General features: G+C 42.4%; 1 protein-coding gene and 1 long non-coding RNA gene across 3 annotated transcripts in view; one reads left to right on the top strand and one right to left on the bottom strand.

Annotated features, from left to right (window-relative positions):
- LOC124872650 lies at positions 1–1,923 on the bottom strand. Its single transcript, XR_007039341.1, has 2 exons — positions 1,789–1,923; positions 1–708 (listed from the first exon to the last, which is right to left on the bottom strand). It is a non-coding gene; the product is annotated as an uncharacterized LOC124872650 (long non-coding RNA).
- Positions 1,790–15,839, top strand: part of atp6v1b2 (ATPase H+ transporting V1 subunit B2) — a 39,413-nt gene continuing 25,363 nt past the window's right edge. For both annotated transcript variants that reach the window (XM_047372887.1, XM_047372886.1), the window contains exons 1-11: positions 1,790–2,011; positions 7,942–7,997; positions 8,225–8,323; positions 10,017–10,110; positions 10,206–10,283; positions 10,408–10,547; positions 13,767–13,868; positions 14,707–14,804; positions 15,221–15,344; positions 15,423–15,573; positions 15,642–15,724. In XM_047372887.1, the coding sequence (XP_047228843.1) occupies positions 1,843–2,011; positions 7,942–7,997; positions 8,225–8,323; positions 10,017–10,110; positions 10,206–10,283; positions 10,408–10,547; positions 13,767–13,868; positions 14,707–14,804; positions 15,221–15,344; positions 15,423–15,573; positions 15,642–15,724 (1,194 nt within the window). In that variant the 5' untranslated portion in view covers positions 1,790–1,842. The remainder of the gene's footprint in view (positions 2,012–7,941; positions 7,998–8,224; positions 8,324–10,016; positions 10,111–10,205; positions 10,284–10,407; positions 10,548–13,766; positions 13,869–14,706; positions 14,805–15,220; positions 15,345–15,422; positions 15,574–15,641; positions 15,725–15,839) is intronic.

Below are 15,839 nucleotides of genomic sequence, written 5' to 3'. Positions count from 1 at the left end.
GAGGAGACTTAAATAAGAAATATTTTATTTTGGCTATTTTGTGATTCATATAAAAACAATGAAACACTTTAGCACATTTCCTAAACATGAAAAATCAGTGGAAAATAAGCAGTTGGTAACAACAACACAAGATTGTTACAAGTTAACATCAAACATGAACTGGTAATTAACATTGACAAACAAACCATTTCATGAATGGCATGAGGTTGATGGGCATCTAGACTACATCTGCTCTTCAATTAACCTCCATGTGGTAGGACTGAGCTGCAGATATATTTTATTGACAGCATTTGGCTCCTCTGTCAGGTAAAGTACCTGGCTGTCATCATACCAACTGATGTCTTTCCTTGGGCTGGGCCAGTAGTATTTGTTGATTCCTTTTTTATGGAGACAGTTCACTTCAATGTTCCCATCTTCCACTTTGGTGATGATGCCAGGATAATAGTCATGGTCATATTTGACCACACACCATCAACCAAGATGGTCACCTGTGATGACTTCTGGCTGCCATGCTGTTATGGCTCCTTTCCTGTGAGTTTCTTCACCAGGTTGCAACATTGCCTCTTTTACATCGAAACATGGGCAGTTAATCAGCCCTTCCTCTCTCTGGCACATACAGGTGATGTCCCTGTAGTGGATTTTGCCTGTACAGCTAGTGATCACCAGGTGGATCCTCATTGTTCCCTTCACCAGATTCAATGGGGGAACCTACAGTGTGTAAAAAGGAAAAAGACAAATGACAAAGATGTTTCTTAGGGAGTATACATCATAACGCTGGCAGTATTACATCACCTGAAATCACCACACCATTTGGTATGATTTCAAGTAAGTACCCTCGTTATAGTGAAAATACACCATGAATAACTGTGAGGAACTGTGTACAAAAACTTTTGTACAAGGTTTGCTCGAGGTGATTGGTGATAGGTCTTGGGCTGACTCCGTTGCCACCTCTTTCTGTATTTTTCTGTTTTTGCTTTTTGTTTTGCCAGAAGAACTGTAAGATTTTCTATTTCCTTTTTCAATGTGGATGTGATCACAAAAAAAACGAATCATTAAAAATATTACTTTTGTACCTTAATTTTTAGTTCTCCCTGAAGGAATAACAGGGTGTGGCTGCTGTCTTCCAGAAAGGAGAGCCTAACAGAATGTTCTGGAGAATTCTCATCAGTCCAGCTGAATGCTTTTTGGTTAAATCAACAATCTTGCAACTGTATGTGTTCAAAGGCGTTATCCCCACATTTATTTCACTACAAAACAAACAGAGATTAGCAAAAATATGTCAAATAAAAAAGACCTAAGGGGGAAAAAACATTTTGATGAGAGAAAAAAAAGTCACGTTTATTTGTGCATTGTAAACCAGACGGAACGATTCCCCTGCCATATAGGGGTAATCCAATTTCTCATTTGTCCTTTCTTGCGATTTATGATTTTTGATATTGTAAATATGGAAAGGAAATCAAATCAAATGAACTATTAACCTATTTTAAGAGGCCAAATACAAAAAAAAAACAAACAAAAAAAACTGCTAGAAAGAAAGAAAATGAGAGAAAGAAATGACGTTGTAGTATGGTAAAACTTTTACATACAATTAAACCAGAGTGATTCAGTGATCATTTCAACATATAATTTTTAAAGTTCAGTAAAATATTTTAAAATTTAACTGTGTATACAAACACCTTGTTTAGAAAATGTAATCAGCTATAATAAAACACTGAAAATAAAAAGACAAACAGGTTAGATGTTTGTCAAAAAAACGATTTATACACTGCAACTGCGCATGCGCCATACCTGTCACGACTCTAATTTAGCTAGAATATTACTGCAGCTGCTGCAGGTGGAAATATGGCGATTAGGGCGCTCAGAGGGATGGTGAACGGGGCCATGACCGAGTTCTCATCGGCCGTCAGCGGGAACAGGCCGACGGCCGCAGCTCCGGTCCAGTCGGGTACCGCCGCCTCCCGGGAGCATGCGATGGCTGCGAACCGGGATTACATCTCACAACCCCGCCTGAGTGAGTGTGTGGAAGACTGTTCCGATCGGCAGATGAAACAGGGTCCACATATGATCCTGTTTGTTTCTAACAGATCAGGAGGAGGTCATCTGTCCCTGAACATCAGCTGTCAGGCCGCTGCTGGATGTCATGACTGTTGACCACTGATGTAGAGATGAAACCACTGCTACTGCTTTGTTCGGTTTCTTTCCCAATGTTGGTTTTTGGCTAAATCAGACCTTTTCGGTCACAGATTGCGGTTTAAATATCGCAAGGCTACTTTATATCTTCACCGAGCTTGAATATTAGCTCATTAGTATTATTTTCCGCCAGAATGTAGATAAACTGGTAGAATTCTGTTTGTAATGTCACAGGTGGTCACAGGGTTTATGGGGCCTCAGGGCAGAATTTAAACGGTGCCACCACCCACCCACCAATTTCCTCAACACCAACAATGCAGCTGCACTCTTTTAATGATTGAAACTCTGGTCATATTTCAATTGCAAACTGCAAAAAATAGTTGGATTTGCTTATTCTTGTGCTCTGTCACAAGGCTGTCAATTGTTAGTGATCAATGTACAGGTCCTTCTCAAAATATTAGCATATTGTGATAAAGTTCATTATTTTCCATAATGTCATGATGAAAATTTAACATTCATCTATTTTAGATTCATTGCACACTAACTGAAATATTTCAGGTCTTTTATTGTCTTAATACGGATGATTTTGGCATACAGCTCATGAAAACCCAAAATTCCTATCTCACATAATTAGCATATCATTAAAAGGGTCTCTAAACGAGCTATGAACCTAATCATCTGAATCAACGAGTTAACTCTAAACACCTGCAAAAGATTCCTGAGGCCTTTAAAACTCCCAGCCTGGTTCATCACTCAAAACCCCAATCATGGGTAAGACTGCCGACCTGACTGCTGTCCAGAAGGCCACTATTGACACCCTCAAGCAAGAGGGTAAGACACAGAAAGACATTTCTGAACGAATAGGCTGTTCCCAGAGTGCTGTATCAAGGCACCTCAGTGGGAAGTCTGTGGGAAGGAAAAAGTGTGGCAGAAAACGCTGCACAACGAGAAGAGGTGACCGGACCCTGAGGAAGATTGTGGAGAAGGGCCGATTCCAGACCTTGGGGGACCAGCAGAAGCAGTGGACTGAGTCTGGAGTAGAAACATCCAGAGCCACCGTGCACAGGCGTGTGCAGGAAATGGGCTACAGGTGCCGCATTCCCCAGACCTGGGCTACAGAGAAGCAGCACTGGACTGTTGCTCAGTGGTCCAAAGTACTTTTTTCGGATGAAAGCAAATTCTGCATCTCATTCGGAAATCAAGGTGCCAGAGTCTGGAGGAAGACTGGGGAGAAGGAAATGCCAAAATGCCAGAAGTCCAGTGTCAAGTACCCACAGTCAGTGATGGTCTGGGGTGCCGTGTCAGCTGCTGGTGTTGGTCCACTGTGTTTTATCAAGGACAGGGTCAATGCAGCTAGCTATCAGGAGATTTTGGAGCACTTCATGCTTCCATCTGCTGAAAAGCTTTATGGAGATGAAGATTTCATTTTTCAGCACGACCTGGCACCTGCTCACAGTGCCAAAACCACTGGTAAATGGTTTACTGACCATGGTATCACTGCTCAATTGGCCTGCCAACTCTCCTGACCTGAACCCCATAGAGAATCTGTGGGATATTGTGAAGAGAACGTTGAGAGACTCAAGACCCAACACTCTGGATGAGCTAAAGGCCGCTATCGAAGCATCCTGGGCCTCCATAAGACCTCAGCACTGCCACAGGCTGATTGCCTCCATGCCACGCCGCATTGAAGCAGTCATTTCTGCAAAAGGATTCCCGACCAAGTATTGAGTGCATAACTGTACATGATTATTTGAAGGTTGACGCTTTTGTATTAAAAACACTTTTCTTTTGTTGGTCGGATGAAATATGCTAATTTTGTGAGATAGGAATTTTGGGTTTTCATGAGCTGTATGCCAAAATCATCCGTATTAAGACAATAAAAGACTTGAAATATTTCAGTTAGTGTGCAATGAATCTAAAATATATGAATGTTCAATTTTCATCATGACATAATGGAAAATAATTAACTTTATCACAATATGCTAATATTTTGAGAAGGACCTGTATGTTAGCATTCAAACAGTGTAGCTAGACAACAGTTAACAGAGGTGGTACAGTATAGCAACTGAGTTAATAAGGCTGGGATTGGTTGGAAAAGCAGATTTTCTCAGATTTCCTGTAGTTCTCAAGGTTTTTTTATTTGGAACTTGGAAATTCAGACTTCAGACATGGCCCAGGTACCCGGCTGGTGCATGTATCCCTCTCGTGGGCTGGGGCTGCTGGCGCTGTCTAGGGAGGCTGGGCAGGCTTGGAGGTGTGCTGCTCTGCTGGCTGTCATGTCTGGGGGGGGGGGGAATCGGGGCTGGGGGATGGCGTGGAGGGCCTGCAGCCTGTGGGGGGGAGGGGTTGTGTCCACTTCTAGGATGTGAGGTCACCGGCGTTTGGATCAGCTGGGCGGCGATGGTGGAGCTGAGCTGGATAGTGTTTCTCCCTGGGCGGTCGTTGCAGTGGCAGTGATGTAGTGTTTTTTGTGGCTGAGGGGGGCGTGGTGGGGGACACTGGCCCTGGGTGCCTGCCGCTGGCCGGGGACCTCTTGGTGGGTGAGTTTGTCCCATCATGGTGCGGGGTCGGGGGTCCTGTTGTGGGTGCGATGCTCGGTGGGGTCTGCCGTGTGGAACCAGTGGGCGGGGGTGGTGTTGAGCGGGGCCCTTGTCTTGCCGTTGCGGTGCGCTGTGTGGTGGGGGAGCGGGGTGAGGCGGGGGTGCTTAGAGCGGGGCTGTATGTGGAGCTTGCGCTGTGTGGGTGTGGCTTCATCGGCTTCTCGGCTATGGAGTTCACCTGTGGGGGTGTGCCCTTGTGGGGAAGGGGATCCGTGGCGTTTGGGTTTGGGGGCATGTGTTCGATATCGGTGTCCTTGTTTGGGATGGCCCTGTGGAGAGGTTCATGTTGGGGTTCACTGGGGGTGGGAGACTCATGGGTTGGGATCGGAGCTCATTGGGGGTCGGGACTGTTCCGTCCTGGGGCGGCTCCGGTTGGCGGGCTGGTTTGGGCCATGTGGACCCCTCTTTTGTACATAGCCCCCTCTCCGGAGGTGGATGGGGGTTGTTGGGGACTGGGTTCGGGGTGGGGGGGCGGGGGTCGTGCCGGGGTCACCCGGGTCTGGGCGGTGGTGGCACTGTCTGCCTATCTCTGCCCCAGGAGGGAAGGGGACTGCCTCCTGGGTCCGGGGGCTGGTTGCCCCTGGGGGGTGCCGGCGCCTGGACCTGGGAGTGTGGAGTATGCATGGGGAGTGTGAGTGAGTGTATGACCTCCATTGTTGTTTGTCTTAACGTTTGGTGCGAGTGATTTTGTGTGTATGCATGAGGGTGGGAGTAGGTGATTGTGACTGTGTGCCTGTTTTTTTTTTTTTTTCTGTGACAGGTTGGGTCTTGGACTGCTCCCTGTCCTGGATCAGCGTAGGCCCCCCCCATATTATGGGGGGCCTATTTCCTCCCCGCCACACTGCCTGCCGGTGGTTGGAGACTCTGCCCGCTGGTGTACTTGTGGGTTTCAGTGTCCGGGGCTGGGTGCTTTGGTGTGTGCTGGCTCACTCCCGGTGGCTGCTTGCCGGGACCTGGACCCCTGGGCTCTGTTGGGCCTCTGCTTGGGGGGTGGTGTGTCCCGGAGTCTTGGGCCTCTGGGTCCATGGCTGGATCTGCTTGGGCGTGGACGGCTGCCGGCGGGGCCTGTGGGCTCGTTGCTGTGCCTTCCTGGGGCTTCTGCACTGTCGCTGCTGGGTGGCTCCCCTGGGACTCTCCACTGCTCTTCTCTGGGGGGGTTGCGGTTGTCCTGGCGGTGGTTCTCCTGGGGTTCCTGTGCTTTGGGGGGCCTTTGGATGTGTGTGGCTCGGATCTCCTCGGTGTCCGTCCAGGGACCATGGGGCAGGTCTGTGGGTCCTCGCACTCGCTATTGAATATTTTTGTGGACAAACCTTGTATACAAAAGCGAGTCCACACCCATACTCTCACAGCTGTTAAGCTTCACAGATGTTCTATATCGGCCTGCACCTCTCACTAAGTACATTTTACATTCATGTAAAATGTACTATTTTGTACTATTTTGTTAAAAAAAAAAAAAACAGCAGCAGGTGTATAAGCAAGCAGGGTGTAATCTTGTATTCTCTTCATCCTTCTTTCTCTTCTCCACTCTTTCCTCCTTTTCTCCCCTTTTTCCCTTTTCCCCATCTCTCTCTTTTTCGAGCTTCTTTTTTCCTTTTCATTTCAGTCTCCGTGTCCGTAACAATTGAAATATTCCCAAAGAAGTTTAGAATAAGGTTTCTTTTATAAATATCAAGCAGAGCTTTAAAGCATTAGCTGTGATGCTCTATCCAGATGACAGCTCCTTTACTCAGGGAGCAGGGCCAGAGTTGATCCTCATGTTGGAAATAGCTTCGGAAAACTACATAACTCTTTTCAAGATTACAATTACATGGAAATGGCTAAATCTAATCTAAAAAATAAACTGAAGTATTAAATGAAGAATTAAACTGTCCATTTAAAAGGTCTGACTTGAATAACCTGAAGCTTTTTATTTCTCCCAGTGTTTTGCTTGTGTCAACACAATCTGCCATCCACATAGATTAGAATCCCATCAGTTTGGCAGTTCATAGGTTATTATAAATCCTTTACATGAACCTTAATCCTAATCTGTATTCAGATGTTCCCTATGAACTAGCCTGGTTCAAAACACACAGAAAAACAGCATCAAAACACAGGAAGAGAAAACCTGACTTGACCATATCCCCAAATCCCCATCAGCAGAACAGAGGAAGATGTTGAAATAATAAAATAGTTTATGCTTAAACAAATTAGTATTTTCTGAACCACATAAATATTGAGTGAGCAAATAAAGTGTGAAGGACGGTTATTCTTAGTCAAAACTCAGTCTTTTGTTTTTGATTCCATTTATTTCTGTGTTTTTTTTCTATGCTGTTTGGACCGGGCTCACAGGGGGTGTTGAATGTTGCAGCACAATTACTACTACCAAATAAACACTCCTTGTAATATTACATAAGTAATAATACTGTTAATTTTACATTTTCCTTCTGCACAGTATTATACAGCTGAAACCAGAAGTTTACATACACTGTATAAAAAGACATGACATTTTTTCTTTCACATTGGACAAAACTGCTCCTGTTTCAGGTCAGTTATCATTACAAAAATGATTTCTGTTAGCTAAATACCACATTTTTAGATACATTTTTTTCATTATCTACAGTGCAACCATGTCAGTATGCTGACATGGTTGCACTGTTTATGAATGCAAAGACATTCATTTTTCAAGATCTCCCTGGGGCTTTGTCTGATGAAACTAAAATTTAAGTGCTTGGCCATAATGATGATCTTTACATCAAAGGACAAAGGAGGACGCTTTCAAGCCTGACTCCACCATCTCAAATCTGAAGCACGGAGGGCAGAGTATCATCTTTGCAGAGGTGTAGTGCTGCAGGAAGAACCTCTGTGTTTTACAAAATGGGTGGGGTCGTAAGGAAAGATTTTATGTGCAAACAGTATCTCAAGACATTGGCCAGGATTTAAAGCTTGAACACAAATGGGTCTTACAAGTAGACAATGATCCTAAGCATACGACCAGATTAGTTATAAATTAGACAACAATGTCAATGTTTGGACTGGCCATCACAGAGTCTTCAGAAATCCCATAAAAATCAGTTTTCACAGCTGAAAAGGTGTGTGCACATAGAAATCATTTTGGCAATTTTAAGTGACTTAATGTGAGTGAGAAAAACAAAGTTATTTGTATATTAGCATCAGGTTTTAACTGTGTATAAATAAAGGAGTGTTTCACTGTATTTCTGCTCTACGTTTTCAGCATATAAAACTGTATCTGGAGTCAATGGTCCACTGGTCATTTTGGATCAAGTCAAGGTAAGAGACAAGTTTTACTAAGTGTAGAGTCTGGCAACCTTTACATCATCCACATCCACATTAATCCACCTATGATTAGACTCGATTCTGCAACATGCCATAATCAGACAGATTAGTCTGGGCAACTGATGTCCAGTTGATACGGTGGGTTTCCTGCTGCTGCATTTTTGACTTGTAATAAAATACTAAACATGCTCAGTGTTGTTTTTCATGTTTCACTTGAACAGTTTCCAAGGTATGCTGAGATTGTTCATCTTACTCTGCCTGATGGTACCAAGAGGAGTGGACAGGTGCTGGAGGTCACTGGGTCCAAAGCTGTGGTGCAGGTAAAGGTGACCTTCTAAACCATTCAGACCTGTATGCCTAAATGGGAAAGCTTAACTTATCAGGCTAAAGAAAGACACAAAAAAAGACTTTGCTCTAAACATTACAATGTTAGAAATGTTTCTAGCTGCATAATTTAAGGCGGTTATTGTTATTTTGCTGTTTATTGACCAGCCAACCTTTCCTCAAAGGACAGAATGCAGTGATGTTTGAAAGAAAGTACACTCTCTATCACTAACGCCGCTGTTCTTTAAAGTTGGAATGCTGCTGCTGATCAATGGAAGAAGGGTTATTTGGACATTTCCAAACTAGTCAGTCAGTCAGTCATTTTCTACCGCTTCTTCCATAGTGGGTCGTGGGGGAGCTGGTGCCTATCTCCAGCAGTCTATGGGCGAGAGGCAGGGTACACCCTGGACAGGTCGCCAGTCCATCACAGGGCAACACACAAACAACCAAACACACACTCGTTCATACACCTAAGGGCAATTTAGAGACCAATTAACCTAACAGGCATGTCTTTGCACTGTGGGAGGAAGCCGGAGTACCTGGTGAGAACCCACACATGCACGGGGAGAACATGCAAACTCCATGCAGAAAGACCCCCGGCTGGGAATCGAAACCAGAGCCTTCTTGCTGCAAGGCAACAGTGCTACCAACTGTGCCACCGTGCATTCTACAGTAAGAAAGGTTATTTAAGAATTGGAAACATTAAAGACAACCATCAATCATTAGAAGAGTTCCCCCTTAGGTCTCACTGTCATGCTCAGAGAAATTACAACTATCCCAGGAGCTCTGTGCTGCAGTGAATGTTAAAAGTTAATGTTTGACACAGAAAAATCAGAATAAAGAAAGGTTTCCAAAACAAAACCTTCTCTCTCAAGCAAGAAAAGGGCTATATGACTTAAGATGAAAATTAGCTTCTGAAAAAATCAGAGGACTTGTGAACAATGTTCTGTGGACTGATGAGACCAACGTAGGGATATTTGGCCACAATGCACAGCAGCAAGTCTGGAAAACACAAAACACATCACATAGCAGCCATTAAGCACTGTGGTGGAGAGGTGATGATTTGGGTTTGTATGTAGATATGGGATCTGGGCACCTTGCACTCATTGACTTGACCATGAACCTTCTAATATGTGAGGCCATCTGTCTGCGATCAAAGCATGATCAGAGTAGGGTCATTAACAAGACAATGTGCCAAAGTGCAGCCGCACATCTACAACAGAAAGACTGGAAAAAGAGAAAGTAAAGGTGTTGCAGAAAATACTTATTCTGGAAGCTAGAAGGAAGACATTGGAACAGCCAAAGCCTTCCACCAATAAAATGAAGCGACATTTTAAAGAAGATTGGACCAAAATGTCTTTAATATAAGAGATGGTGTCAGAACCAGAAGTGAGAGTTGTGGCTGCATCACTCACTGATTCTACTTTTTTTTAAATGTGACAAATTGTAATAAGCCCAGAATTATTGTTCATCTGAGACTGTATTTATATATCTTTAAAGACCTGGTAATGTTGTATGTTATTTTGGAAATTTAAAACATGAATTCATCATGCCTAGAATTTTCTGAACCTCAGGCTGACAGCTGAAAGACAGACTGAATAATATTGACATTGCCCAATGTTTGCATAGGACCACTTCATTTGATATGCCGCCTTTTTGCAGTTTTGTTTTTGTCTAAATGCTCTGCAGGTGTTTGAGGGCACTTCAGGCATCGATGCAAAGAAGACCAGCTGTGAATTTACTGGAGACATCTTACGAACACCTGTTTCCGAGGACATGTTGGGTATGTGTTTTTGCTTTACATTCATCCATATTTAGATATGAAAATTAGTTTGTATCTTCTGAGACAGCAAAGCGGCATTTTTCATATGTTTTCAGGGCGTGTGTTTAACGGTTCTGGCAAACCCATCGACAGAGGACCAGCAGTGCTGGCAGAAGACTTCTTGGACATCATGGGTATGTTTGTTGCAGTTTTTTGCATGAGTCACTCGGCTCGGACAGTTCCCTATGTCTACTGAAATCTCTATGACGTGTCTCTGTCAGTATTTCTCACTGTTGCTATGCGTGTGTTGTTCAACAGGCCAGCCCATAAACCCTCAGTGTCGCATCTATCCTGAAGAGATGATCCAGACCGGCATATCTGCCATTGATGGCATGAACAGCATTGCTAGGGGCCAGAAAATACCTATCTTCTCTGCTGCTGGGCTGCCACACAATGAGGTACACACAAATGCACTAACATTCTGGTATTATTCTGGTCAAGGTGCCATCCCATCTCAAAGCACCGAAACCAAGACATGTTTATTTCTGCAAACTGCCAGACTTTCCTGAGCTGTTAACAAAATTCAAAATGTGTGTGAGGCAGAAAGAGTTTATTCTAGAGATGTACTGATCCGATTTTTACTGTTCTTTTACCTTATTTTTTTTTATATGATTTTAAAGCAAAGCTGAAAAGATAACAGAATGCACTTTTTAACTGTTCCTAGAATTATGAATAAATGATTGTGTGGCTAGCATTAAAAAAATCACTGTGTTTGTCTGTATTGCTCAATTCAGACCACAATATAATCCAGCTCCTATCGGTCAGCTTTCAATCAAACAAACCTGAAGTCCACTCTGTTAAAGTGTGGTCAGCTGATAAAATAGAGGAACTGGAAATATGCTTCCTGAGCACAGATTGGAAAAAATGTTTCTGGAATGCGTATATCAACCCAGTCACAGAATCATTCACATACTACATCTCCTTTTGTGTTGATTCAACCATTCTGAAGAAAACAATAAGGAAGTACCCAAATAACAAGCCATACATTACACAGGAATTAAAGGAATGGATCAGTAGGAAGAAATGGGTCTTCAAATTGGAGGATGCTACAGGAGTCAGAGATGCACAACCAGCACCACAACCACAAAAGACCTCAACCAGCTGATGAGAGCAGCTCGGTTGCAGCACCAAAAGTGGGTTGAACTGGATTTTTGCAGGTCTGACATCAAGACGTTGTGGGATTCTATCTGCATCATGACCAACTTGGACTCAAAAAAGAAATCTTTGTCAGACAACCATCACATATTTAGTGCTAATGAGCTAATAACTTTTAACAAAGCAGAATGTAGAAATATTTTGGAGGGGGTTCATTGGAATTTGCATCAAGACAGAATTTGAAAGAATCCACAAGCAGGGTTTTTAAATCACTGCACACTAATAAGGCAACAGGGCCAGACGAAACGTCTGCTTTTCTTTTAAAAACATGCACAGAGGGACTGACACCAGCTTGGCTTCATCTTTTCCAATGTTCTGTCGACACTTAATGATTAATAAGCTTCATATGGAGGTGGGGCCACACTTGGATCTATAGCAATTTGCATATAAAAGAAAACCAAATAAAACTGATGCCATTTTACCAATTATAAATTTGGTCTTAATACATCTGGAGAGGCACCCAAGACTGCTTTTTATAAATTGATTTTAGCTCTGCTTTTAGTTCAAATCAGCTACAAATTCTTCTGGAAAACATGACTCAGTTGAATCTGAACCATCATTCTTACAAGTCTTGGCACATGAAATTTAACTGCATTCAGCTGTAGTGGTTTCCCTTTTTTAAATGACTGTCAGCTGTCAAGCAAATTAATATGAGGTTAAATTTTCTAATGACACTGTTGTACTGTTATACTGAGTTTGTTAGCCACTGATTCTAACTCAACAAGCTGTATGTGGGCAGTGGACGGGTGTGATGCTCACCAACTTCAGTTGGGGATCACCCCCTGGTGGCCAAACATGGGCTCAACATGCATCAGGTGTTGGTGCCCGGATCCACCACCACCTGCACTTTCTCCGCAGACTCAGAGAGGTTGGTGTTTGTAGAGATACTATGTAGATTTTTTACAGAGCAACCATGGAGTCTGTATTAAGGTATGTCCTGCCTGTTGGTTTGGTAATTGAACATTCAAATAAAAGTCTCAGACTTACAGAATGATCAAGACAGCAGGAAAGATTATGGCTACAACAGCTCCTCTTATACCCCAAGAGCTTTTTGAACAGAAGATCCTCAGACAGGTAGACAGTATTTTATCAACTACTTCTTGTACACATCACTTAACTCAGGAGAAAGTTAGAAAGAGAGTTTTTCTTTGTACAAACATTCGTTTGTGTCACCATCAGAAAAGCTCATTAATGAGTGCAAGAGGGTCGGGAGAGCATGGGGCGCTTTAGTTCTAATTTTTATGTACTCTGTTTGACCTTCCTGTTGTCTGCTAAAAATCTTGCTCTCTCACTGCCTAAATGAATCGCAGATATGTCTTGACCAGCTGCAGAAAATACAGTTGCCTTTTGAATGTCTCCTGACTTTCCCTAAGTTTCGGTTAAACCCCTGAACTTTGAGTCCTCTTTACTCAGTAACAGCATCCACATCGAAAGCTGTTGTCAGTATGAAGTGTTAGCACTTTCATATGGTGCATTCAGTGATTGGATCAAACTGAAAATGGGCAAATTTCTCTCATTGTCAACATATTATAAACCAATCAAAAACCTTACAGAACCAGGCTTTAAGGTAAATAGAAGCATCATGAGGGTAAGCTAAGGCCCAATAGAAAAAAACAATGAGGAGGTGATTTCTTAGTCCCAATAGTAAGTACATTTTATACGGCATGACATATCTCAAAACAGTTCAAAGTGCTGTATGTCATATCTAAAAGCATGTTTGAAAGCAACAACGATAAAAGAAGCAACATGAAAAGGTCATAAAATAAAATAAAATCACATCAAAAAATTACACATAAAACACCAATAAATGTGTTACTGGGACAATTAGCAGGCTGGAAATGCCAAATTCAAACGTAAAAAAGGTTTTAGCCTATAAGGGGAGCTGGTTCCACAGAGATGGAGCAGCATCTGTAAAGCATCAGATCCTTTGTGCTTGAGACAGGATCTATTTGTTGATGTGAGAACTCTCTAGGTGGGCTGGCCCGTTTAGGGCTCCAAATGTGCTCAACAGAATCTTAAAATGAATTCTGAACTGGAAATAAGGACATTGCATGAGACAAGATTTGGAGTGATGGTCTGATGTTCTTTTTTAGCGTGCCTTTAAAAGGGAGCGAAGAATTCAAACACACCTAGATCTGAGTCCCTTCTCATTTTCTTATACCTCATTTATCCTGTTCCTGTCAGCTCCCATATTTTCCCCCAAATATCTAGACTCGGTTTCCATATGGATGTCTGAGGAGATCCGTACCGGTTCTGTCTAATTGTTGGTTTCTTCAAACTGAACAAAAGAAACTTACTTTCCTGTCTTTTAGTGAATTCAATGTCATTTCCTTTTAACTCATCTGATTTCATTCATATGAAGAAACGTTTAAAGTTAAAAAGTTCTCTAATTAAGGTGGAAGGTGAAGAAATGAACTTTTCTGAGAGTTTCTGACTCATTTCCTTTTTTCCCTCCCCGTCAGATCGCAGCTCAGATCTGCCGGCAGGCTGGATTAGTGAAAAAGTCCAAGGACGTGATGGACTACAGTGAGGACAACTTTGCTATTGTTTTTGCAGCCATGGGGGTGAGATTCTAATATTGTTCTGTTCCAGAACTACAAAGAGACCTTGTGCTTTAATTCAAAAGCTCTAATTCACCTTAAACATTCCATAATGTCTGAAGTTACAACCAAAAACATCCGTGTGCTTTTTTCTGATGTTATGTCCAAGACACTAAGTAGTCTTGGTGATTGTGAATTGGAAGGAAAATGATATGTTTTCAAATATCTGTAAAGAATTTGACTGCATTTATATTTAGAAGAAGACCACAAGGAAGGTTTATGGATGTTGGAAAGGAGGGTGTGTAGAGGGTTGGTATGTCAGAGGAGAATGTTGGGGATACGGTGAGATGGAAATAGATGATTCGATGGGGTGACCTCCAAAGGAAAGCAGCTGAAAGAAGCAGAAGGTAGTTCAGGTGAAGGTCTTTTTTCTTTGTAGAGAAGTGAAGAAGTACAGAACGTCTGTGCTCTATAATTTCTCACAGTTTGTTTTTTGGAGCATCATAAAGGCTCTCACAGTTGACTCCAGAATACTTTGGTGTTTTTCTGCAGGCCAATATAAATAGTAAATGTGCTGAATTCGTATAGTGCTCTACACAAGAGCCACATTCACCCAGGGTCACTCACAAACCTGCACACATTCGCATCAACGTGTGTCAGGAGGAAGGTGGAATCCAACCTGCAACCCTCTAATTGTCTGGTTTTGGGGAGGAATTAAAAAAACATCTATTTCTATGAATTTGTATAAAGTGAAAAGTTGAATTATCTTTATATACGTTTATATATTCACTTCTGACTGATTTTTGGCACAACTCTCCACCTTGCTCTAGCATAACTGGCACATTCGTTCTCTCTCCTTTAGGTCAACATGGAGACTGCCAGGTTCTTTAAGTCAGATTTTGAGGAAAATGGATCCATGGACAATGTTTGTCTGTTCCTCAACCTGGCCAATGACCCCACGTATGGCTTTATTCTAAGATGTGTTTGGATATATACTTTGATATTGAAATTTTCTGAAATGATGATCGTTTTAGCTCAACAAAACCCAAATTTTAGGAATTTCCTAGTGGTTTAATCGAATCTTGGAACCAGAGAACCTTAACCAACAACCTTGGATTTGGTCTAACACTGGACAGAAACTATGTGTCAGAAAAACTCAAAATAAAACATTCAATTATTCAGTGGTGCTGCAGAAACATATTGATGATCATTCGTTTTTAAGGGTAATCGTCTTGTTGTTGAGATTAAAATATTTAATACATTACTCTTTTAAATGAAACCATAGAAAGTTTTATTTGTTCATGTTGACTGTTACGAAATATGATGAATATGAAATATTAGTTTAGTAAATAAAGTACATTTCTTGGTTTGTGCAGAATTGAGCGAATCATCACTCCTCGTTTAGCTCTGACATCAGCAGAGTATCTGGCCTATCAGTGTGAGAAGCATGTCCTTGTCATCCTCACCGACATGAGCTCCTATGCTGAGGCTCTTCGAGAGGTCTGTCATTTTCTAGTATAGTATGTTTTCTGATGTTACTTGATCAAATGGAAAAGGGTTTCATGTGTTCTCTCCCAGGTGTCTGCTGCCAGAGAGGAGGTGCCAGGCCGCCGAGGTTTCCCTGGCTACATGTACACTGATTTAGCTACCATCTATGAGAGGGCCGGCAGAGTAGAGGGCCGCAATGGCTCCATCACCCAGATCCCCATCCTCACCATGCCCAATGATGGTACTCGCTGTCACATGAGCTCAGAATGTTAGCAGCTTTTACAAAGCAACCCTTTCTTTGCCTTTCAGACATCACCCATCCTATTCCTGACCTCACTGGTTACATCACTGAGGGACAGATTTATGTGGATAGACAGCTTCACAACAGACAGGTTATTCCCTCCTCTTCTTTAAAACGTTTCCAACATGTTTCTGAACAAGACGTTGGTTTTGTTCTGTATGATTTCCAGTATGATGCTTTTTTCACCCTGTTGATTCTGTTTTTTG

The sequence above is a fragment of the Girardinichthys multiradiatus genome, chromosome 8, assembly GCF_021462225.1.
Source record: "Girardinichthys multiradiatus isolate DD_20200921_A chromosome 8, DD_fGirMul_XY1, whole genome shotgun sequence".
In the NCBI taxonomy this organism is placed as follows: domain Eukaryota; kingdom Metazoa; phylum Chordata; class Actinopteri; order Cyprinodontiformes; family Goodeidae; genus Girardinichthys; species Girardinichthys multiradiatus.
This window is presented reverse-complemented; position numbering and strand designations above follow the sequence as displayed.